This window comes from Oryctolagus cuniculus, chromosome X (genome assembly GCF_964237555.1).
Source record: "Oryctolagus cuniculus chromosome X, mOryCun1.1, whole genome shotgun sequence".
NCBI classification, from domain to species: Eukaryota; Metazoa; Chordata; class Mammalia; order Lagomorpha; family Leporidae; genus Oryctolagus; species Oryctolagus cuniculus.
Genome location: NC_091453.1, coordinates 91,686,385 through 91,712,063, shown reverse-complemented (window position 1 = coordinate 91,712,063; position 25,679 = coordinate 91,686,385). Strand labels below are relative to the sequence as shown.

General features: G+C 45.3%; 1 protein-coding gene across 34 annotated transcripts in view; it reads right to left on the bottom strand.

Annotated features, from left to right (window-relative positions):
• The window catches only part of TRMT2B (tRNA methyltransferase 2 homolog B), a 111,645-nt gene that overhangs the window by 57,107 nt on the left and 28,859 nt on the right, over positions 1-25,679 (bottom strand). For 25 of the 34 annotated variants that reach the window (XR_011385543.1, XR_011385545.1, XR_011385531.1 and 22 more), the window contains one exon: positions 18,300-18,484. Coding sequence is in view for 9 of the 34 variants with exons in the window: in XM_070066906.1 (XP_069923007.1) it covers positions 18,358-18,484 (127 nt within the window). In the remaining 25 variants the exon portion in view is untranslated. Of the gene's footprint in view, positions 1-17,709; positions 18,485-25,679 lie in introns of those variants that run through there. The other 9 variants (XM_070066906.1, XM_070066910.1, XM_017349887.3 and 6 more) reach the window with 1 other exon arrangement.

Genomic DNA, 25,679 nt, shown 5'->3' with positions numbered 1-25,679 from the left:
AGAATTGAAGGTAATTATAACCACTGCCTCTCACCTCCTCCTCTTTGTTTTTTTTTTTTTAAGATTAATTTATTTACTTATAAGTCAGAGTTACACAGAGAGAGGCAAAAACAGAGAGAGAGACAGAGGTCTTCCATCCACTGGTTCACTCCCCAATTGGCCACAACAGTTGAAGCTAAGCCAGTCCTAAGTCAGGAGCCAGGAGCTTCCTCCAGGTCTCCCATACGGATGCAGGGGCCCAAGGACTTGGGCCATCTTCCACTACTTTCGCAAGCCATAGCAGAGAGCTGGATTGGAAGTAGAGCAGCCGGAATTGAACTGGCACCCTTATGGGATGCTGGCACTGCAGGTCTTGAGCCCAAGGGGAAAATTTTTTTAAAATATTTATTTCAATGAATGGCAGAATTACAGAAAGGGAGAACCCTTCATCCACTGGTTCACTCCCCAAATGGCTGCAATGGCCAGGGCTGGGCCAGATTGAAGCCATGAGCCTGGAACTCCATCCAGGTCTCCCATGTGGCTACAGAGCCCTTAGTACTTAGGTCATCTTCCACTGCTTTCCCAGGCACCTTAGCAGGGAGCTGGATCAGAAGCAGAACAGCCAGGACTCAATCTGGCACAGAGGGAAACTTTTCTTTTTTAAATTTTTTTAAATGCTGACTCCCTGTGGACTTAAAGCCATATTTGAAGCTACTTTTATTGTTTGGTTGGTTAAGATTTATTTATTTATTTAAAAGGCAGAGTTACAGAAATGTAGAGGCAGAGAGGGAGAAATAAGTCTTCCATTCACTGGTTCAAATGGCTACAACCGCCGGAGCTGGGCCAAGCCAAAGCCAGGAGACAGGAACTTCTTCCAGGTCTCCCATACAGATGCAGGGGCCCAAGGACTTGGACCATCTACTGCTTTCCCAGGCCATAGCAGAGAACTAGATCAGAAGTGGAGCAGCCAGGACTCGATCCGGCACCCATATGGGATGCCGGCACTGCAGGCGGCAGCTTTACCTGCTACACCACCGTGCTGGCCCCAGGAAAATTTTCTTAAAGAGCATGCAGCTGCCATGGGGTCTCCCTTTAGTTGTGTCTTAGCCTGCCTCCAGAAAGTTCAGAGCCTACCTCTTATCAGAAGCACTTTGACAGTAGAGTTAGAAACATACCAGGGGATTCGAATTCAATCCCATCAAGGTGGCATGTACCAATGCCAACTCACTAGTCCCAGTGATCAATTTCTGTTCACAATTGATCATAATGATAGGACTAAGAACCAAAGGGAGCACATAAACAAGAATAGTGTCTGCAAATACTAGCTGATAGAATCAAAAAGGGAGAGAATGATCCAACATGGGAAGTGAGATACACAGCAGACCCATAGAATGGCAAATGTCCTAACAGCACTCTGGCCTCAGAATCAGCCCTTAAGGCATGCGGATCCGGCTGAAATGCCCATGAGAGTATTTCAGGCATGGAAAGCCAAGACACTCTGGGGGAAGAAAAAAACCTAAATGAAAGATCTCCGTGAGTGAGATCCCAGTGGAAAGAATGGGTCATCAAAGAAGGAGGTACCTTTCTCTGAAGGGAGGAGAGAACTTCCACTTTGACCATGGCCTTGTCTAAAAATTATCAGAGTCAGTGAACTCAGGGGGCTTCCATAGCCTTGGCAGCTCATGACAAGAGCCTAGGGTGATTACTGAGGCCATAAACAAGAGTGTCAATTTGTTAAGTCAACAACAGGAGTCACTGTGCACTTACTCCTCATGTAGGATCTTTGTCCTTAGTGTGCTGTACATTGAGATTTAATGCTATAACTAGTACTCAAACAGTATTTTTCACTTTATGTTTCTGTGTGGGAGCAAACTGTTGAAATCTTTACTTAATGGATGCTAAACTGATCTTCTGTATATAAAGAGAATTGAAAATGAATCTTGATGTGAATGGAAGGGGAGAGGGAGTGGATAAGGGGAGGGTTGCGGGTTGGAGGGACGTTATGGGGGGGAAGCCATTGTAATCAATATTCTGTACTTTGGAAATTTATATTCATTAAATAAAAGTTAAAAAAAAAAAAAAAGAAGCACTTTGAGCATACGATCCTGCCCATCATTCAATAAGCCCCACATGGCTCAGGGTACTTGCCTATTTTGTCCTTCAAGAATTCACTATGCAATGGGAAGTTAGCCTAGCAGTTAAATCTCCCACATCCCATATCAGAGTACCTGGGTTCAATTTCCAACTCCAGTTCCTTCTTCCAGTTCCTGTTAATGCAGACCCTGGGAGGCAGCAGTGATGGCTCAAGTAATTGGGTTCCTGCCTTCCACATGAGAGAACTAGATAGAGTTCCCTCCTAACTCCCGCCATTGCAGGCATTTGGGAGTGAACCAGTACATGGAGTTCTCTCTCTCTGCCCCTCTCAAATACATAGACACATAAAATTTTAAAAAGCAAGTTTAAAGAAAAATTCCCTGTAAGGCTCTCAATGGTTTCCTCTCTTGTATAGCAGTCCATGTTGATTCTTCCTACCAGTATTACCGTCAGCAGGGCTGCTGACTAGTCTGAACCCAGAGAAACTGGCAGTCACATAGTCAGCACACAATAAAGGATAAGAAAGAACAGTGGTAGGGCCGGCACAGTGGCGCAATAGGATGAGGCTCTGCCTGCAGCACCAGCATCCAATATGGATGCCGGTTCTAGTCCCAGCTGCTCCTCTTCCAATAAAGCTCTCTGCTGTGGCTGGGAGGGCAGTGGAAGATGGCCCAAGTCCTTGGGCCCCTGCACTCATGTGGAAGACAGGGAAGAGGCACCTGGCTCCTGGCTTCGGATCGGCACAGCTCCGGCCATTGCAGCCATTTGGAGAGTGAACCAATGGAGGGAGGACCTTTCTCTCTGTCTCTCCCTCTCACTGTCTGTAACTCTACCTCTCAAATAAACAAATTAAATATTTAAAAAATTAAAAAATAAACATTATCCACAAACTTTCTGAAGAACCTCAGTAAACCCCCCAGAGATTTGAGTGCAGGATGCTTGGGCCAATTCAGCTGTGTTTTGAACATCACTCTTCCTTCCCATAACCTCTATGAAGGCAGGTGCTATTGGCCAGATGTGACAATCAAGTGCACCAAACACAACATCATTCTTCTCAGAAGCCTGCCAACTAGTTGTTTTTTTTTTTTTTTTTAAGATTTATTTACTTGCAAGTCAGAGTTACACAGAAAGAAAGAGAGGGAGAGAAAGAAAGAGAGAGGTCTTCCATCCACCAGTTCACTCTCCAGATGGCCACAATAGCCACAGCTGAGCCAGGCTGAAGGCAAGAGCCAGAAGCTCCATCCAGATTTCCCACGAGAGTGGCAGGGGCCCAGGCACTTGGACCATCTTCTGTTGTTTTTCCCAGACCATTAGCAAGGATCTGGATCGAAAATGGAGCAGGTGGGACACAAACTGGCACTCATACAGGATACCAGTCAGCTTCCCAACTAATATTTTTAACCGTGTAATTGGCCATAGCTGGCATAGAGGCCAAGCCTGGACTCCCAGTTTTTGTTGCTCAACCCTGTAAATCATTTATTGGAATATCAAAACATAGATTTCTTTTTTTTTTTAAGATTTACTTTACTTATTTAGAGCAAGAGGGGCCAGTACTATGGCATAATGGGTAAAGCTGCTGCCTACAGTGCCAGCATCCCATATGGGCGCTGTTTCAAGTCCCAGTTGTTCCACTTCGATCCAGCTCTCTGCTGTGGCCTGGGAAAACAGCAGAGGCCCAAGTCCTTGGGCCCCTGCACCAGCGTGGGAGACCCAGAAGAAGCTCCTAGTTCCTGGCTTTGGCTCGGTCCAGCTCCGGCCTTTGCAGCCATTTGGGGAGTGAATCAGCAGGTGGAAGATCTCTGTCTCTCTGCCTCTGCCTCTGCCTCTCCCTTGCTGTAACTCTGCCTTTCAAATATATAAATAAATCTTTTTTTATTTGACAGGTAGAGTGGACAGTGAGAGAGAGAGACAGACAGAAAGGTCTTCCTTTGCCATTGGTTCACCCTCCAATGGCTGCCTCAGCCAGTGCGCTGCAGCTGGTGCACCGCACTGATCCGAAGCCAGGAGCCAGGTGCTTCTCCTGGTCTCCCATGGGGTGCAGGGCCCAAGGACCTGGGCCATCCTCCACTGCACTCCCTGGCCACAGCAGAGAGCTGGCCTGGAAGAGGGGCAACCAGGATAGAATCCAGCGCCCCGGCTGGGACTAGAACCCGGTGTGCCGGCGCTGCAGGCGGAGGATTAGCCTAGTGAGCTGCGGCGCCAGCCCAAATATATAAATAAATCTTTAGGGGCCGGCACTGTGGCGCAGCAGGTTAATGCCCTGGCCTAAAGCGCTGACATCCCATATGGGCGCCAGTTCAAGTCCCAGCTGCTCCACTTCTGATCCAGCTCTGCTATGGCCTGGGAAAGCAGTAGAGGATGGCCCAAGTGCTTGGGCCCCTGCACCCGCGTGGGAGACCCGGAAGAAGCTCCTGGCTCCTGGCTTCAAATTGGCACAGCTCCGGCCGTTGTGGCCAACTGGGTAGTAAACCACCAGATGGAAGACCTCTCTCTCTGCCTCTTCTCTCTCTGTATACTCTGACTTTCAAATAAATAAATAAATCTTTTTAAAAAATCTTTTAAAAAAAGCAGAGCGAGAGAGAGAAAGAGGGTCAGAGACAAACAGAGAGAGACAAATAGACAGAGACAGAGACATCTTCCATCAGCAGGTTCACTGCCCAGATGGCTGCAATGCCCCAGGCTGTGACAGGCAGAAGCCAGGAGCAGAAGCTTAATCTGGGTCTCCCACGTGGGTAGCAGGACTCCAAATACTTGGGCCATCACCTACTGTTGTTTCCCAGGCATATTAGCAGGGAGCTGCATTGAAAACCGAGCAGCCAGGACTCAAACCAGTGCTCCTATAGGATGCCAGTGCCACAGGCAGTGGCTTAACCTGCTGCACAACCCTGGCTCCCAAAACTTGGATTTCTGACAGAAGGGACTGTAGACAACAAGAGCTGACACCCAACATTCCAGAACTTGAGATGGTCCCTGTTGTTGGGATACACGTTCCTGGTGTGCCTTTTCCAGGTTGTTGTCCCACGAGGAAAGAATTCAAAGCAAGGACTTCGGTAAAATGTATTAAAGGCAGCAGGATTGATGCAAAGTCAAGGTGAGTTCACCTTCAGCCATCAATGTGGGTAACCTCACGAGGAAAGACACTCACCATGAGAGGGCCAGAAAGAGAAAAGTGGAATCAGAGGAATCAGAGAGAGCTCCCTCGGTTTAGTGGACCCCCTTTATGGGGTATAGCCTGGTGCCCTCATCTAATATTTAAATGGGATGGAGTTTGGGCAGGGTGTAATACACATGATGACCCCTGGCAACATTTTGTGGGGTCTCCACGTGGAGCTCAGTGTACACACGCTCCTCGGGGCATATTCATGGTGCTGGGGGACACTTGGGTGCGTCCCTGGAAAGTAGGTGTGCTGGACTGGCACGCAAGGGGAGTAGAGTTAGGATGCCGGGCTAGAGATGGAAACTGCAGAAACTTCTAGCCCTTTTATCCCGACGGCTTGCCTGGCCCACATCAGTCCCCTCACCTCACTTCATTCTCCCAGATACACCTAGAGCTACAGCTCTCGCACCACTGACCTGAGCCTTATTTCTTCAGCTGCAATAACCCCTTCTCCCACTGCTGTTGCCTTTCTCTTATGGCAAGCTCTGTTGGGAAAGACAGGTGACAGTTTTATCCCAGGCGTGGAGAGAAAGCAGCAGACACTTCCTGCTGTGGGCATGCAGGTAACAGCGGCTCAGGGTCAGGGCTGTGAGAGTCAGGGTCTTATCCTTCTGCCTCTGAGCCTGGGAAGTACCTGGCTCAGATCCAAGGCAGTAACGGGAGGTTCTGCCACTGGGTGGTGGTGAGCCAAGCCATGTTAACAAAGCACTCAGACTGAGCTGTGCACTGATGACTCAGGAATCCCACACGATCCCACGCCCATGCTAGTCGCCATTTTCAGAAATTAAAATAGACTCCTGGTACTAAGAGACAGCAGGCCCTTAGGTCTGCTCAGAGACAATGAGCCCAGTCCTAAGAACTGGCACGCCAGGCGATACAAAGGAATGGTACACAGCCATTAAAGACGGCAATCATGTGCACTGTGTGGGTGCAAACAGGAATGTGAAATAATGTTAAGTGAAACCCGCAGAAGCAGAAGGAGCAGGCACACCTGCTGATCACAACTATGAAGAGCACACAAAAAAGGGTGCATCGCTGAAGAACTTCTGAGAACAAAGAACAGCACAGTGCTTTTAAATTGCACATCCCTCCCAACATGTTTTAATAATACATGTTTTTTAAATTACCATGCTGCTCATACTAGGTGACAGAGGCACCTGCCTTTTAGCTGCCACAGGACATAACCCCACAAATCACCAGATACCAGGACTAGAGAACAGGACACAGAGGAGGCTGTTGCTTTAACTTGGGCCAGAATGTCCTGTTTTCCTGCCCTTTGTGTTCTGGGCACCCTACTGGAACCCAATTACCATTCTAGGTTTAATGCCACAGTGAGAAGAAGCTCCTTCCAAACCCTAGGCTGAACAAACAACATGAACATACTAGTTTAGGAAAACAGATTTCAACGTCCTTTAAGTCAGTCTGGCTGCTGTGTTTTGAACTCGGCTCACTTACACTGAAAGGTACTTTTTTTTTTTTTTTTGGATAGGTTGCTAGAAGTTTCTCTGCAAAAGAATCCCTACATGCTACCCCTCTTAGCACTTTGTCATGGATACTACATAGTCAAACACACCTTCATATCTGGGTGTCTTGGTAAGTAAAATTCTTGCCCTTGAGCCCTGGCCTCAACACCTACCTAGACATGGCTTTTCTTTTTTTTCTAAATATTTATTTATTTGAAAGGCAGAGTCAGAGAGAGAGACACACACACCCAGAGATCTTCTGTCTGCTGGTTCCTTCCCCAGATGGCTACAAAAGCCAGTGCTGGGCCAGGCCAAAGACAGGAACCAAGAGCTTCATCTGGGTCTCCTACATGGGTAGCAGGGGCCCAAGCCCTTGGATCATCTTCCACTGCTTTTCCCAGGCCATTAGCAGGGAGCTGGATGAGAAGTGAAGCAGCTGGGACATGAACCAGCACCCAGATGGGATGCTGGGATTGCAAGCAGTAGCTTTCCTTGGGATGTTACAGCGTCAGCCCCAATACAGTTTTTCTAGAATTAGCTTTTAGTCAGTATGTTTAGTTTTGAAAATACTATACTTTGGGTTTTTTTGATTGGCATTTTGAACTGATTTGAGATTTACTGAAGAACTGTAAATAGAGTAGAGTTTATATATACCCTTCACCCAGCCTCCTCTAATGCTAACAACTTAACTACCTCTGGCACATTGGTCAAAACTACCCTGTTGGCTTCCCAGACATCAGACTTCACTGAAGATGGACAGCCAGATTCTTTATGCTGACTACCTAGTGGTTCTCCTGCCTGCCTATGAGAATCCCCCAGCATGGAGTCACCTCACCAGAGAGTACACCACCCAGCTACAACAATGAGCTGAGCCAGTTTCTGCCCCGAATCGTCACACTGAGGAAGCCTCCTGGAGTGGGGCTGGGATTTAACATCCGAGGAGGAGAGGCCTCACAGCCAGGCATCTTCATCTGCAAGGTGATTCCTGACTCCGACGCACGTCAAGCAGGACTTCAGGATGCCGACCGAGTACTAGCTATGGATAACGTGCATTTGCAAGCTACTGAGCACAGCAAGGCTGTGGAGATACTGAAGACAGCCCGTGAAATCAGTGCCTGTGTCATCGCCAAAAAGAGAGCACCGTGTACTACAGAGTTGCATCCCACAGCCCTCCATGAGGAACCTGGCAGGATGAGCTGGCCAGGCCCAAAGGAAGTCACCTGAGACATTCTCTCAGCCCCTCCCTGGCAGAGTGGAGTGGGGACACGCAGACAGCTAGCCAACTGTCACTCAAACTGCACCGGACTTTTACTACCCTAGTATGCTAGGTGAGCTTCATACACTTGAGAGACTCCCAGGAGACACTTGCCCTTCCTCTTCCTGTTCTTGCAAAAAAAAAAAAAATGTGGAAAGCAAAATACTATCCCATTAACATTAGTATAACGCTACTCACTAAACTGTAGACATCATTCAGACTTCACTACCTTTCCCACTGATGTCCTTTTTCTGCTTAGGATCTAATGCAGGATTCCACACAGCACTTACGTCTGCTTACTTTTTTGAAAAACCCACCCCTAGAACCAAGTTTCCTCTGAGGAAGTCAAAAGGGCAAGCTAGCAGGTGTTCTGAGCCATCAGCGAACCTGAGTTCTTTCCTCCTGAAGGGAACTCCATCGCTTCTATACCAAAGCCCTTGATCCATGACATCTCGTCACAGCTATTTTCAGAAAACATGTCTGACATTAGCACTACTCACAGGAGAACAAAGGGATTTGACAAGTGCGTTATTTTTAGCAACCAATATTATGAGGGTGAGAAAATAAGAGGGCTGGCCTTCCCTGTTTTCTATGCTTCATTTTTCTTCGAAATGCATTTAAACTTTTCACTAGAAGTTGTAACACTGGAATAGAACATAAATGCTGAGAAACACCCACACAAACAGGGAAGGGACTCTTTCCAATGTCTGTTTGGCTTTGTTTGCCTAAAATTAAGTACCAGGGCTGGTGTTGTAGCACAGCAGGTTAAGCTACCATTTGCAAGGCCAGCATTCCTTATTGGAGTGCTGCTGCAAGTTCTAGCTGCTCCACTTCCAACCCAGCTCCTTAGGAAAGACCCTGGGAAGGCAACAGAATATGGCCCAAATACTTGGAGCCAACTGCCACCCATATGGGAGACCCAGAAGAAGCTCCTGGCTCTTGGCTTCAGCCTGGCCCAGCCACGGTTGTTGCGGCCATTTGGGGAGTGAACCATGGGATGGAAGATCTCTCTCTGTAAGTCTACTTCTCAAATAAATAAGTCTTTAAAAATAAATAAATAAAATTAAGTACCAGCTAACGAGGGTGGGACTCAGGATTTTTTGACTTCATATAGTATGAAAATGATATACATTCAGCAGAAACTGTACTCTGAATTCTGAATTTTGGTCTTTTCCTGGGCTGGCAGTACGGAGTCTGATTCTGTCTCATGGTACTAGCCAGTGACAACAAGCACAATCATTCGTGTGATCATAAGGGTGAACAACCAAGACCCTACGGTGTGCTGTTTCCAAGCAAAGATGTTCACTAGGTGAGGTGTTTCAGATACATTTTTTAAAGATTTATTTATTTATTTGAAAGGCAGAGTGACAGAGATAGCTTTTATCTGCTGATTCACTCCCCAAATGGCCACAACAGCTAGGACTAGGCTGGGTAGGACTCAGGAGCCAGGAATCTATCTGGGTCTCCCAGCCAGGTGGCAGCAGCCCAAGTACTTGAACCATCCTTCATTAGCAAGGAGTGGGACCAGAAGGGAGCAGCTGAGACTTGAACAAGTGCTCTGATATAGGATGCTGGCATTGTAGGTGGCAGCTTAACCCACTGCACCAAAACACCAACCCCTCAAACACATTTTTGACTTATGATATTTTCAAGTTACCATTGGTTTATCAGGACCTAACCTCAATGTAAGTTAACGAACATCTGTACCACCATTCCCCTTATTTTATGAGGACAGGGTGACAAAGTGTTGGAGAGAATAAGTTGCCTGATGTCACACAGCATGTAAGTGATGGAGACAGGATTCAAGCTCAGGTCGTCTGATCCCAAAGCCACTCCTCTTGCCCAGGATACTATATTGCCTCCCTGAGCACCTGCCACATGTCAGACACTCCTAGGTGTGAGAGGTACAACAGCAACCAAGGTATAGCCCTAAGTTTCTCAAATCTTACAGCCTATTGGAGGAAATAACAAAGTATAATATCACTCTCTCTTCTTCTCAGCTATCTCTTGGCTTGGTTACAAGTAAAGGTAATCAGAGAATGCAAATATCCCTGGGGCATTTCAATGTGCAGATAAGTTTGGAGCCAGAGACCTAATGAGGATCATAACTCAGGCTACAGAGTTGAATCACCTTGGGGATCTTTTAAAAATCCAGATATTCGGGAGCCGGCACTGTGGCGCAGCAGGTGTGGCTACCGCCTGCAGTGCCGGCATCCTGTATGGGCCCTGCTTCAAGTCCCGGCTGCTCCACTTCCAATATGGCTCTCTGCTGTGGCCTAGGAAGGCAGCGAAGGATGGCCCGGGTCCTTCGGCTCCTGCACCAATATAGGAGACCCTGAAGAGGCTCCTGGCTCCTGGCTTCGGATCAGGGCAGCTCCGGCAATACGTATGACAAGCCCCACTTTCAGCACACCCACCAAAATAATCGCAGGGGTGGCGGGAAAGGAAGTGCTTTCCAGGAGGAAAACCTTTGCAAAGGACTGCAAATCAACGCTCCAAACACCTGGGAAGGTCCAGGCGAGGAGGAAGTAGAAAAGCAAGCTACATGTCATACGTATTGCCTAGCTAGTTAATTTCTATGTAATACTCAATGTGTGCGCTTTGACTCATTATGTCAACTCCTGGGCTTGGAGACGAAAATTCTATATAGGGGCTGGCGCTGTGGCGCAGCAGATTAACGCCCTGGCCCGAGGCGCTGGCATCCCATATGGGCACCGGTTCTAGTCCCAGCTGCTCCTCTTCAGATCCATCTCTCTGCTGTGGCCTGGGAAAGCAGTAGAAGATGGCCCAAGTCCTTGGGCCTCTGCATCTGCGTGGCAGACCTGGAAGAAGCTCCTGGCTCCTGGTTTCGGATCGGCGCAGCTCCAGCCTTTGCGGCCATCTGGGAGTGGACCACTGGATGGAAGACCTCTCTGTCTCTACCTCTCTCTGTAACTCTTTCAAATAAATAAATAAATCTTAAAAAAAAAAAAAAACCCTAGACAGTAATTCTCACCCCAGGAATTCTATCAGAGTCATGTGGAAAGCTTGGAATATGATGATGCCAGGGCCACACCCACAACAAATCAAATCAGAATCTCCGAGGAGACAATCCCATGATCCTGCTTTTAAAAGGCCCTGGGGCGGGGGGGGGTGTGCTGGCTAGTGCTGTGGCATAGCAGGTTAAGCCTCTGCCTATGGCACCGGCATCCCATATGGGCACCAGTTCAAGTCCCAGCTGCTCCACTTTTGATCCTGCTCCCTGCTATGGCCTGGGAAAGCAGTAGAACATGGCCCAAGTCCTTGGGCTCCTGCACTCGCATAGGAGACCTGGAAGAAGCTCATAGCCATTTGGGCAATAAACTAGCTAGCTCTCTACTCTTTCTCTCCAACCACCCACCCTTGTCTAACTCTGCCTCTCAAATAAATAAGTCTTAAAAAAAAAAAAAAAAGGTCCTCAAGTGTTCTAACTAACGTGCAGTCAGTGGCTCCCAAACTTGAATATGCATCAGAATCACCTATAGGACATGATAAGCAGACTGCTGAGCCCTACACTCAATGTTCCTAATTCACATGGCATGGAGCCTGTACGCTTGGAGTTTTTAAAAATTAATTTATTTATTTGAAAGGCAGAGTTACAGAGAGAGGGGGAGAGAGACAGAGATCTTGTATCTACTGGTTCACTCCCCAAAGGGTGGCATCAGCCAGGGCTGGGCCAGACCAAAGCAAGGAGCCAGGAGCTACTTCCAGGTCTCCCATGTGGTGCAGGGGATCAAGTACTTGGTACCTCTTCTGCTGCTTTTCCCAGCTGGACTGAAGCAGTTAGGACTTGAGCCAGCACCCATATAGGATGCTGGTGGCTGCAGGCAGCAGTTTAACTCACCACACCACAATGCCAGCCCTGCAAATTTGGATTTCTAAGAAGCACCTGAGTGCTTGGCTCAGGGCTACACCTTGCTGCTGCTGCTGGTCCAAAACTAGACTTGGGTAGGTAAAGCTTGACCTAGGCCACTGGTTCTTCACTTAGGCTGCACATTAGAATCATTGGGGGGTATTAAAAATACTGATGCCTGAGCACTTCCCTAAACCAATTAAATTAAAATGTATGGGGTCCAAGCATTGGCATTTTTTAATTGCTTTCCAGATGATACTAATGTCAAGTTTGTGATCCACTGCCATAGACCCACACACACATTTTACAGCTAGAAGAGATCATTTAAATAGAAATTCTTAACTATCCTGGGAATCTACAGCTACCTCAGTTACTACTGATCTCCATATCCCGACTCCAATTTCCATGATTCTTCCTCAATCTTTACTGTGTAGTAACAATGTGATCAATTTAGGGTGACCAACTTGTCCCAGTTTGCCTAAGATGTTCCCAGTTATTAACACTGGAAAATTCCAAGCCTCAGGAAAATCAGGACAGTTGGTCACTATACAAATGTTTTGTAGCTCATAGACTAGAATACAGTACACTCATAGATTGTGCTTCTAACACCCAACTTCCAGATTTTGGTTTCTAAACACCATTCTGCATTAAAAGAAACCAGAGCTCATTGGATATGGCTGATTTCAGGACTGGGGAAAGGAAAATGTAGGGTGAGTCTCGGAATCCTGTGCCAGAATCTAAGAAAGTGCTTGAAGATTAAGAGAGCTGTATGTAAAAGACATGGGAACGAGTCTGACTCCTGCCTGCGAAACTGGGGAAAATCTGAGCATCTAAAATAACTGAACAATGGAAAACACTGAATTCAAATAAGAAAAAACACTGAATCAAGTGACATTAAAGAATAAAAAAACACTCCTTTGCCACCACTGAAAATAACTATTACTTCAACTTCTTGCTCAGAAAATTGAGTTTCTGGAGTTCACACCCTACAGATAAGGCAAAGTTCACCACTACCACTACAGAAGAATGGCAGCTAATAAACGCAGATTGAATGACAGAATCAGGAAATCATTACTTTGCAATCCCTAATTAAAGGACTGACTGATGAGTTAGAAAATAAATTTTAACAATTTGAAAAGAATCACTGAATCAGGGAATAGTAATGGATGGATGCTAAAAGTTTAGATGAGAGGTTGCTAGGAAACAGGATAGTCACACAACATCAAAATAACACTCCACAAATGCCTTGTTAATTACAAAGGGGAAATTGCAAGGAGAGTTCTGAGGGCCATCACCTTTCCTAAGAGTGGATAACTGACATTTTGCCCTTCCTGATGGGTTATGACGTAAAGTACACAGTAGCACTTAAGAAGTATTCTTGTCAACTGTGTTTTCATCTGAAGCAAATCATGCCACTACACCCAACTTCAGTTTATCAGAAAGTCAGGGGCAGGAAGAAGGAGTTAAACACTGCCATGGGTAAATGAACCATTCTGGTGTGCGAGGGACTGTCGTGTTGCCCTGGGTGCAGGATCAGTGCTCAAATTGGAAATGTCCCAAGCAAACCAGAAGAGTTGGTCACCTGCAATCAGACAAATCCATCCTGTGGGGCAGATCGCTGGGCTCCAAAAAGTCAGTGCCTTGAAAACATAAGAGGAAGAGACTGTCCTATGTTAAAAGAGATGAAAGAGACACAACCAGTGAATGTAGCATGTGAACTGCTATAGAAGACATTTTGGGAATAGCTGTGGGAATTGAAAATAGAGCCACGCCACAAAGGCAGTCCATAGATGTAAATGAACTACATCACTAAGCACCCTGTTTAATTCAGCTGCCATCTGTGTGTGTGTGTGTGTGTGTGTGTGCGCGGCTGTGTGATGTGTGCTACTGTGACACACACTCTGGGGCAAGCTCCTTATCTCCCTTGTGAACATTAGGTTGTCTGAAGACCGTACTTCTGGAAGCCCTGGACTACATATTACATAATATTAGTGAAGACTGGTGAGGTATTCATTTTCTTAGCTGGGTTTATGGTGTCAGTGTTATATAGAAAAATGATCTATGCTTAGATATGCTGAGGTACACAACTTAACTTTCAACTGGTTTATTAAAAAACATACACACATAGACAAAAAATACAGCAAAATGTTATTTGTTGAATAAAAAACAGGTATGTGGATATGTGACTTGGGCCAAATTCCACTGCTTTCCCAGGAGGCCATAGCAGAGAGCTGGATTGGAAGAAGAGCAGCCAGGACATGAAACAGCACCCATATGGGATGCCGGCACCACAGGCAGAGGCTTAACCTACTATGCCACAGTGCCAGCCCGTTGTTTTTATGTTTTTGAAAACTTTCATAATCAAAAAAGGAAGCATGATTCTAGCATCATCTTACAGGATATAAAACACTAACAAAATTATCAACATGCTGATTGTCCATAGCCAAATCTATTTTTATTTCTTCATTAGCTCTTCATTGAGGGAGGAAATCTAAGCTAAAAACAGAGATGGGGCCGGCACTGTGGCACAGCAGGTTAAGACACAGCCTGTGATGCAGACATTCCACACGGGCTCTGGTTTGACTCTCAGCTGCTCCTCTGCCAATCCGGCTCCCTGCTAATGCACCTGGGAAAGCAGCGGAGGATGGCCCAGGTCCATGGGCCCCTGCACCCACATGAGAGACCAGGAAGAAGCTCCTGGTCCTTGGCTTCAGCCTGGTCCAGTCCCGGACACTTGTGGTCATTTGGGGAGTGAAGAAGCTGATGGAAGATCTCTCTCAGTCTCTTTCTCTCTCTGAAACTCTGCCTTTCAAATAAGAAATCAATGTCTTGAAAAAAATAAAAAAAAATTTAAAAACCAGAAAGATGAGTAGATTTAGCCAAGAAGTGGTAGAGAAAAGAGCAATCCAAATGCAGGGAACCAAACGTGAAAAGAACCAGCACGGAAGACGTTTGTCGTTTTCAGGGAAAGGAATTTGAAGTATACAAAGAAATGGGACGCCTCAGATTATGAAGTGGCTTCCAAGCTTTATGAATCATTTGGGACTTAATTTCAAAAGCAGTAAGAAGCTAATGACAGATTTTAAACCATGGAGAAACACAACGAGATCTGCATTTCGGGAAAAATCACTGTGGATGTAGAGTGCAAATCAAGGGGAAAGCGGCATCAGCCGGGGAGACGGCTCTTGCGGAAATCATCTGCTGAGAGATGATGGTGGCCCGCAGGGATGGCAATTCAGTGACAAATTGGATGGGAGCAGTAGGACAGGGAGACTCAGAAATCATTTCCAGGCTCCTGGCTGTGGTGACTGCGCAGATTGGTGCACTCATTTAAGATTAGAGTCAGAGGAGGAAGGACAGGCTTATGGGAAAGATGCAAAGCGTTCAACATTAGACATGTCGAACTGGGCATGTCTAGAAAATAGCAAGATAGAATCTACCTTGTAGGCAGCTGGACAGGGGAATGGTAAAGAGAACTCTGGGTTTTGACTGAGATAGGGGAACAAGGGAGGGGGAAAAATAGAGTTGCTTTTTAAAATGCTTCCATCATAAACATAGATAGTAATATAACCCCATTACGTAAAATTAATAAGCAAACAGAAAAAAACTCATCTGATTACCATAAACCAACAGTTTGATCATTTTAAATTACTTCCTTCTAGTTTTTTAATGGGTATTATACTGTATATAATATGCATGTATATATGTGTGTACATATCAAAGTCAGGAGCCATGAACTCAATCTGGGTCTCCCACGTGGTGGGGCGGGTACCCAAGTACTTGGGCCACCTTCCACTGCCTTCCCAGGGTGTGCATTAACAAGAAGCTGGAATTGCGAGCCACAGCAGCTGAGACTTGAACCAGGGCTCCCATAATGTGATTTCAGCACTGCAGGAGGTGGCTTACCCCACTGTGCTACAGCACCAGTCCCTATTTGACATCTTAATAAAACCTTCCTGGCTGTGCTCAGAAGGTGCCTTTCAAATGCGAACTGACCAATTCAGAGCATCACCTACCCTAACTAGCCCTTCAAACCCAGGAGACAATGCTCCTCTCAATCACCCAGGGCCAGGAACCAGACAACTAGGAACCACCCATGCAGCTTAGAGCTCACAGCAATTATTCAAACTAGCCTGCCCTGCCATGCCTTTCCCCAGGAAATCCTAATAAAGGCAGTAGCCTAAACCTTCCCCTTGCATCTGTCTTCTGCCTCCTGACTGCCCTGGTGGCTCTAGTGTGTGACTCTGTGCAGTGTGCCATGCCTCCTGTCTTTAGGAGCTATCAGCTTGCTTTCTGGGCCCCCTCTGGTGTTCTCTTGTTGCCCTAGCTGACTGATCATCTCATAAAAGAATACAAGGGGCCAACACTGTGGCACAGGTTAATCATCCGCCTCCGGCACCGGCATCCCATATGAACACCAGTTCTAGTCTTGGCTGCTCCTCTTCCAATCCAGCTCTCTGCTATGGCCTGAGAAAGCAGTGAAAGATGGCCCAAGCGCTTGGGCCCCTGCACCCATGTGGAAGACCCAGAAGAAGCTCCTGGCTCCTGGCTTCGGATCAGCCCACCTCCAGCTGTTGAGGCCATTTGGGGACTGAACCAGTGGATGGAAGACCTCTCTCTCTGTCTCTCCCTGTCACTTTCTGTAGATCTACCTCTCAAATAAATAAATAAATAATTTTAAAAAGAATAATACAAAACATTATACAGTAGCTTTAACAGCCGTTTTTTTCTAAGGAGGAGCCTTCTCTAGAAATATTCAGAAGTAAGAAGAGTTAAAAAAGCTAGTTGAGGGGTAGGTAGTGTGACAGAGTTGGTAAGACTGCTGCCATACTGCAGCAGCATCCACTATGGGCATCATTTCGAGTCCTGGCTGCTCCACTTCCAATCCCGGCCCCTGCTAATGTGCCAGGGAAAGCAGTTGAGGATGGCCCAAGAGCTGAGGTCCCTGTACCCAGAAGGGAGACCAGGAAGAACCTACTGATTCCTGGCTTCAGAACAGCCCAGCTCTATACATTGCAGCCATCTGGGGAGTAAACTAGCAGATGGAAGATCTCTCTCTACCTCTTTTTCTCTGTAAATTCTGCCTTTCAAAGAAATAAATAAATCTTAAAAAAAAAAAAAGCTAGCTGAAAGACAGGCACTCAGTCAATAGTTAAGATACTAGTGGGACCAGTGCTGTGGCTTAGTGGGTAAAACTGCCGCCTTCAGTGCAGGCATCCCATATGGGCACCGGTTCAAGTCCTGGCTGCTCCACTTCCAATCCAGCTCTCTGCTATGGCCTGGGAAAGCATTGGACAATGGCCAAGTGCCTGGGACCCTGCACCCACGTGGGAGACCCAGAAGAAGCACCTGGCTCCTGGCTTTGGATCAGTGAAACTCCAGCCATTGAGGCCATTTGGGGAGTGAACCTGCAGATGGAAGATCTATCTCTGCCTCTGCCTCTCTATAACTCTGCCTTTCAAATCATAAGTAAATAAGTCTTTAAAACAAAAAAGATACTAGCTAAAATGCCCATGGCCCCCATCAGAGTACCTGGATTCAACACCCAGCTCTAACTCCTGACTCCAGCCTCCCTGAGAGGCAGTAGTGATGGCTCAAGCACCTGGGTCCCCATGGGAGACTGGGATTGAGTTCTCAGCTCCCAGCTACAGCCCAGTCCAGCCCTGGCTATTGTGGGAGTTTGGGGAGTGAACCAGCAGATGGGCACTCACACTGTCTGTTTCTGTCACATGAATAAGTTTTTAAATACTAGCTGACCCGATATCATTTTGTAAATTAGAGAAGGCTAAGTTAAATGTCCTTAGCCACTAAAAGATTCAAAACTAAATCTTGTTAGGCAAGTATCTAAGAATTCCAGAACTGAAGAAATCACAGACCAGAGAACACTGAATATATTCAGATAACCAGTTCTCAATATCCACTTTATTGTAGACATACTATTCTAGGATTCTAGAGCTTTGTGTCTCCGTACTACGAAGTGCAATTATTCATATTCAGTCCCTTCTTTGAAAATCTCCTTTCTCCTTCCATAGGTGAGGGCTAAGCAGTACTACTGCTCCTAGGGATAATCTCAAAAGGCATTCTAGAAGCCTCAAAGCTTAGAAAACTCCAAGGAATGAACCTCTGCTGACGAGGACTCAGTCACTGTGGCAATCACTTCACAGCTTCTTCTGCTTTGTAAAAAGCTAAACTTGTTTCTAGTTCTACTTCATGAACTCTAAAGTCTGAAAACATCCAAAAACAGTCAAGTCTCTGAGCAAACGCACAGACCCCAGGAGTAAAATCAGAACAGTCCAGATCCAGGGCCAAGGAGTGGAGAGCAGTGAAAACAAGGAAAACCGGCAGGTGTGCCAGAGAACCTGCTACCTAAGGTTCAACCTGCCTCAGACAGGAGGCCAACCACGTTCTTCCTGCTCACAGGCCAAGGATGGCTTTCCTAGGGAATGCTCCCAGGGCCTGCCATGCAGCAATAAGCCAAACCTGCAAGTTTCTGAAACTTCTGCCTTAGCAAATCGCCTGCAGTCTTCCAGGAGGCTGCTCATCGTGTGCAGAGGAGGGCCAGCTCGCAGTGTGCGGTGTGGGGAAACAAGTCCACGGGTACAGCTTGTCTCAGGACAAAAGGTTCGCCGAGGAGCTTCTTAGCGGAGTTTGGAGGACAGCACAGCCTGGAGAAACAGATCATAAAATCAGTTCCCACAAATAAAAAAGCCTACAAGAGCACAACTGCCTACAGTGTCAGCCCTGCCTTTGTGCTCCACAGGCCCTCTATTTCTCACTTAGCCAGCGCTGATTGTATCTAATGTAACTTGTTTCTTCACCATATTACTTGCTGCAGTATCTTTTTGAGGGTAGAAATGAGACAAAAACTGCTTTTCATTCATTCATCTCTGTGTTCCCAGAATGAGACAGAAAGTGTGAAATTTTCACACACTAGTTAATTATCCAGCTGACAGAAGAGAGTGCTCTCAGGCCAGCGCTGTGGCATACCAAGTAATGCCTCTGCCTGTAGCCCCAGCATCCCGTATGGGCACCAGTTCAAGTCCCAGCTACTCCTCTTTTGATCCAGCTCTCTGCTATGGCCTGAGAAAGCAGTGTAAAATAACCCAAGTCCTTGGGCCCCTGCACCCACATAGGAGACACAGAAAAACCTCCAGGCTCTTGGCTTCAGATAGGTTCAGCTGTGGCTGTTGCAGTCTTTTGGGGGAGTGAACCAGCAGATGGAAGACCTAACACTCTCTCTCCCTCTGCCTCTCTGTAACTCTGCATTTCAAATAAATAAATAAAATCTCTTAAAATATAAAAAAAGGCACTTGCTCACATGCTCTCCCTGGATTTTGAAATAAACTTTTATAAATTTTTATTAAAGATTTGTTCATTTATTTGAAAGTCAGAGTTACACAGGGAAAGAAGGAAGGGCAGAGAGACAGGTCCTCAATCTGCTGGTTCACTCCCCAATTGGACACAATGGTCGGAGCTGCACCGATTGGAAGCCAGGAGCCAGGAGCTTCTTCCTGGTCTCCCACATGGGTGCAGGGGCCCAAGGACTTGCGCCATCTTCTACTGCTTTCCCAAGCCATAGCAGAGCTGGATCGGAAGAGGAGCAGCCGGGACTTGAACCGGTGCCCATATGGGATGCCAGCACTGCAAGAGGCGGCTTTATCCACTACGCCACAGCGCTGGCCCCTAAGCAAAACTTTTTTTTTTTTTTTTTTTATTTTATTTATTTATTTATTTTTTGACAGGCAGAGTGGACAGTGAGAGAGAGAGACAGAGAGAAAGGTAGCAAAACTTTTTAAAGATTAATTTTTTATTTATTTGAAAGGCAGAGTTACAGAGGGGGAGGGGGAAATAAAGAGAGAGAGGACTTCCATTAGCTGGTTACACTCCCCAAATGGCTACAATGGCCGGGGCTGGGGCAGGACAAATCCAAGAGCCAGGAACTTTACGTGCATGCATGGGCCCTCTGCTGCTGCTTTCCCTGCTGGATCAGAAGTGAAGCAATCAGGACTTAACTGAAGTCCATATGGGATGCCGTCCACTGCAGGTAGATGCTTAACCCTCTACACCACAGTGCCGGCCCCAAAATAAACAATTTTTTTTAAAACTCAGTAATACAACCCAATGGGGGCCAGCATTATGTTATAACAGGTGAAGTGGCAAGCCACAATTTGGGCACCAGCTCAAGACCTGGCTGCTCTGCTTTCAATCCATCTCCCTGCTAATCCAACTGTACACACATAGACCAGGAAGAAGCTTCTGGCTCTGGCCTGGCTCAGCCCTGACCACTGTAACCATTTGAGGAGTGAACCAGTGGATGGAAGATCTCTCACTCTCTAACTCTGCCTTTCAAATAAATAAATAAATCTTTAAACAGACAAGAAAGGAAACAGATAACTGAATTAAAAATAGGTAAAAGTGGGCCAGCTCTATGGCAAAGCGGGTAAAGCTGCTGTCTGCAATGCCAGCATCCCATATGGGTGCCAGTGCAAGACTTGACTGCTCCACTTCCAGTCCAGCTCTCTGCTATGGCCTGGGAAAGCAGAAGATGGTCCAAGTCCTTGGGCCCTTGCACCCTTGTGGGAGACCTCAAAGAACCTCCTGGCTCCTGGCTTGGTATCGGCCCAGCTCTGGCTGTTGATGCCATCTGCAGAGTGAACCCGCGGATAGAAGACACCTCCCTTCCTCCCTCCCTCTCTCTCTCTCTCTCTCTCTCTTTCTCTCTCTCTCTCTCTCTCTGCTTCTGCCTATCTATAACTCTTTCAGATAAATAAATAAATCTTTAAAAAAATTTTTTTCTAAAAATAAGCAAAGCATTGAAATAGACATTTCTCCAAAGATTTTTTTAATGGCCAATAAGCACATGAAAAAAATGCTAAACAGCATTAGCCACTGGGGAAACACAAATGAAAACCACAATGAGCTATCACTTCTCACGCACTATAATCAAATAGATAATAACAAGGTTTGGTGAGGGTATGGAAAAACTAGAACACTCATACACTGTTGCTAGAAATATAAATTGGTACAGTTAGTTTGGAAACAGACTTGTAGCTCCTTAAAAGGTAAAAATAGCATAGACCCAATAAATCCACTCCGAGGCGTCTGCCCAGCAAAAATGAATATGTATGTCCACACAAAAACTTGCCCATGAGTGGTCATGCAGCAGCATTATTCTTACCAGCCAGAAGTGAAAACAATCCAAATGCCCACAAACTGACAAGTGGCCCAATAAAATGTGGTATGCCCACACAATGAAGTATTATTCCTTTCTATGACCATAAGAATGAATGAAATACTAGATACATACTAAAACATGAATAAATCTTGTAAATATAATTCTATGCGAAAAAAAGACGGATGCAAACAACCGCATATTCTTATGACTCCATTTATAGGAAATACCCAGTATAGGCAAATCTAGAGAGTCAGAAAGTAGATTACTGGTTGCCTAGGGACAGTGGGGTGGGGAAAAATGTGGAGTGACTACGTGATACAGGGTTTCGTTTTGAGATGATGAAAATGTCCTGGAATTAGAGAGTAGAGACAGTTGCACAAGTCTGAGAACATATCAAAACTCATTAAATTGTACAATTTAAATACGTGAATTGATATATGAATCATATCTCAGTAGAGCTGTTATAAAAAATAACATGTCTTAGAGATCTTTCCTTATCAGTACATGGAGAATGGAGAACATCACCTTTTTTTTTTTTTGAATAGCAACACGATGTTCTGTTGAATGGTACTACAGTTTGCACATGATTTGCCACCCGCACAATGACCTTTAAACACGACAGTCTTATGTTAATGATTAATGGATTAATGTTAACAGTCGATGGATTAAGAGTGGAAGCTCCTTACCAGAAGGTAGTTTTTGAGAGTGCTCGTTATATCAACAAGCTTGCTCCCTATCTCACTCTGCTTCCAAGCTCGCCAAGTGACCATTTCTCTGTACACACACTTGTCATTGTCAGCCATCCGATCTTAGACTGTGAATCTCCAAAACCATGAGCCACAATAAACCTTATTCCTTTGTAAGTAGTTTCTTTAAAATATTTTAGTTAAAGAAGGAATGTTAGATAGATACAGCACAGTTGTTTCAATCAATTCCTCACTGATGAGTTTTGAGGATATTGCATCTTTTCCTGTTAAAGAACTACAATAAATAACTTTGCATATATGTCATTTTCTATATATAAGAGTCTATCAGAGGTGGGGAACCTTTATTCTGCCATTTGGATATTTATAATTTCATGGGCCACAGAAAATTATCAACTTAAAAATTATCGTGGTATAGATTCACTGAATTTTCAGTCCCGAGTGCAGTTGCCTTGGCAGAACCACACCAAATGATACACAGCCCCCAGGCCAGATGTTCCCCACTGTTAACCTACAGTATAAAGTTTGAGGAATGGAATTACAGGGCCAAAGGGTGTATATACATTTATAACTTTAATCTGTATGGCAAACCACCACAAGGATTTACATGGACTAGTACTCATTTACATGTGCTAGTACTCAATTTGCACCAGTAATTTTGGGACTGGCATTGCGGCACAGTGGGTTAAACTACTGGTTACAATGCCAACATCCCATATCAAAGCACTAGTTCAAGTCCCAGCTATTTCACTTCCCATCCAGCTTCCTAATGCACTTGGGAAAGTAGTGGAAGATGACCCAAGTATGAAGGTCCCTGCCACCCATGTAGGAGACCAGATAGAGTTCTGAGCTCCTGGCTTTGGCCTGGCCCAGTCCTGGCTGTTGTACCTGTTTCAGGAGTGAACTGGTGGATGGAAGATCTCTTTCTTTGTATTTCTAATCTCTCTCTATAACTGTGCCTTTCAAATAAATAAAATAAATCTCAAAAGACTGTACCAGGAATTTTTTTAGAATTCACATTTCCCCATATTACTGACAAAAGCACATTATCAAACTTTTGTACTTTTGCCAATCTGTGAAGTAAAAAGTAGCAACATAGAGTATTTCTAACTTGGATTTCCATTACTAGGGGGAAGATAGCATTCTTTCATGATTCATAAGCACATTTACTTTGCATATCCGCTGCTCTTTTTTCTACTGGGCAGTTGTCTTTTTTTCTTTAAAGACTTAATTTATTGGGGCCAGCACTGTGGCGCAATGGGTTAATGCCCTGGCTTGAAGTGCATGCATCCCATATGGGCACCAGTTCGAGACCCCGCTGCCCCACCTCCAATCCAGCTCTCTGCTATTGCCTGGGAAAGCACCTGGGAGACCCAGAAGAAGCTCCTGGCTCCTGACTTGAAATCTGTGCAGCACCAGCCGTTACAGCCAATTAAGGAGTGAACCATCGGATGGAGGACCTCTCTCTCCACCTCTCCCTCTCTGTGTAACTCTTTCAAATAAATAAATAAATCTTTACCAAAAAAAATTTAATTTATTTATTTGAGAGGTAGAGTTACAGAGAGAGGGAAATACAGAAAAGAGGTCTCCCATCTGCTGGTTCACTCCCCAAATGGCCACAATGGTCATGGCTGAACCAATCCAAACCCAAGATCTAAGAGCTTCCTCCGGGTCTCCCAAGTGGGTGCAGGGACCCAAGGACTTGGGCCATCTTCCCCTGCTTTCCCAGGCCATAGCAGAGAGCTGTATTGGAAGAGCAGTAGCCAAGACTTGAACTGGCGCCCATATGGGATGCAGGCGCTGTAGGCAGAGGCTTGGGCCACAATGCCACATTGCTAGCCCTAGTCCTTTTGCTTATCAATTTCCAGCAATTTGTGATATGAACTGCAAAGCTCGCCCCAATTTGTTGTCACCTGTCTTTGCTTAGGATCCTTTTCAACATGCACAATTAAGTGATTTTGTCAACATTTTTGTTCAGATATAATCCACGTACTATACAGCTCACCTGTTTATATAGTTCAGTGGTTGTTACCATATTCAGAAAATTGTACAACTATCACAACAATCAGTTTTGGAACACTTTCATTAGCCCAAGAAGATACCACGTACCCATGAACAGTACACTCTATTTCTTCCCAGCCCTAGATAACTACAAAGCTAGTTCCTATTTCTATAGATTTGCCTTTTCTAGATATTTCCAATAAATTAGATTATATAACATAAGGTCTTTTGCATCTAGTTTTGGATATCAGTCCCTTATTAATGGTGTGTAAATATTTTCTCTTACTCTGTGGGTTGTCTTTTTACTTCTAAGTAGTATATCTGCAACACAACATCTTTTTAAGAAAATTTTGATAATTTTGGGGAGGTGTTAGGCTTTTGATGTCATATCTAAGAAGCTTTGTCTAATCCACAATCATAAAGATTTAAAATCTCCTACATTTTCTTCTATGAGTTTTATAGTTCATTTCTGTACATAGTGTAATGAAGGGAACAGTTATTTTTATATAGTCACAAATTCAACAATTCCTTTATTATATGGCTTCTAAATGTTCACAGCTAAAAGGGCTTCAGCACTCTAAGATTATAAAGAAATTCTTTGCTTTTCTAGGGTGCATTTATAGATTCCCTTTTATATATTTAAATCTTTGAGCCATTTCTAATTTATCCTAGTTTACAGGGTGAGATAATGGACCCAACTTTTTCTTTTCACCATGGCTACCCAGTAGTCCATGACCATTTATTGATTTTCCAACTTTTCCCCACAGATTTGAGATGCCACCTTTATAGTATATTCAAAAACAGTGTCAAACAGTTATTAAAAATAAATGATACAGGGCTGGCGCTGTGGCATAGCAGGTAAAGCTGCCCCCTGCAGTGTCGGCATCCCATATGGGCACCGGTTCGAGTCCCAGCTGCTCCACTTCCAATCCAGCTCTCTGCTATGGCCTGGGAAAGCAGTAAAAGGTGGCCCAAGTGCTTGGGTCCCTGCAACCGCGTGGGAGACCTGGAGGAAGCTCCTGGCTCCTGGCTTAAGATTGTGCTCAGCTCTGGCCATCGTTGCCATTTGGGGAGTGAACTAGCAGATGGAAGACCTTTCTGTGTCTCCCTCTCTCAAATAAAAATAAATAAAATCTTAAAAAAAGATTCTTCATATCTATAGTTATACTCCTTTTCTCATGTATGACATTTTATATTTGTTTTTTACCACTTTGTATTGTCGATTAGGTTTATTTGTCTATTTAATTCTTTTATTCCAATAATATATTTTTTTTAAAGATTTATGTATTTATTTAAAAGGCAGAGTTACAGAGAGTCAAAGGCAGAGAGAGAGAAAGAGAGAGAGAGGTCTTCCATTCGCTGGTTCACGCCCCAGATGGTTGCAATGGCCGGAGCTGCACTGATCCAAAGCCAGGAGCCAGGAGCCTCTTCCAGATCTCCTATGTGGGTGCAGGAGCCCAAGGACTTGGGCCATCTTCTACTGCTTTCCCAGGCCACAGCAGAGAGCTGGACTGGAAGTAGAACAGCTGAGACTCGAACGGGTACCCATGTGAGATATTGGTACTGTTGGCAGCAGCTTTACCCACTATGCCACAGTGACAGCCCCCAAATAACACATTTTTGTTTACTTGTCAAGTCTGTACTTTTTTGTTTTTGTAATTCACTAACTAATTTTTGTGGCCTTTATTTATTTCTTCAATTTCCTTTAGATTTATTGTTCTTTCTCATGCTCACTGACTTTTTTATTACTAATATTTTATTTGAAAGGTGGAATTACAGGGAGAGTGAGGGAAAGAGGTCTTCCATCTGATGGCCCACTCCCCAAATGGCCGCAATGGCTAGAGCTGCGCCAGGTCAAAGCCAGGAACCAGGAACTAGGAGCTTCTTCTGGGTCTCCCATGTGTTTACAGGGCCCCAGGCACTTGGGCCATCTTCCACGTGCATTAGCAGGGAACTGGATTGGAAGCGGAGCAGCTGGGA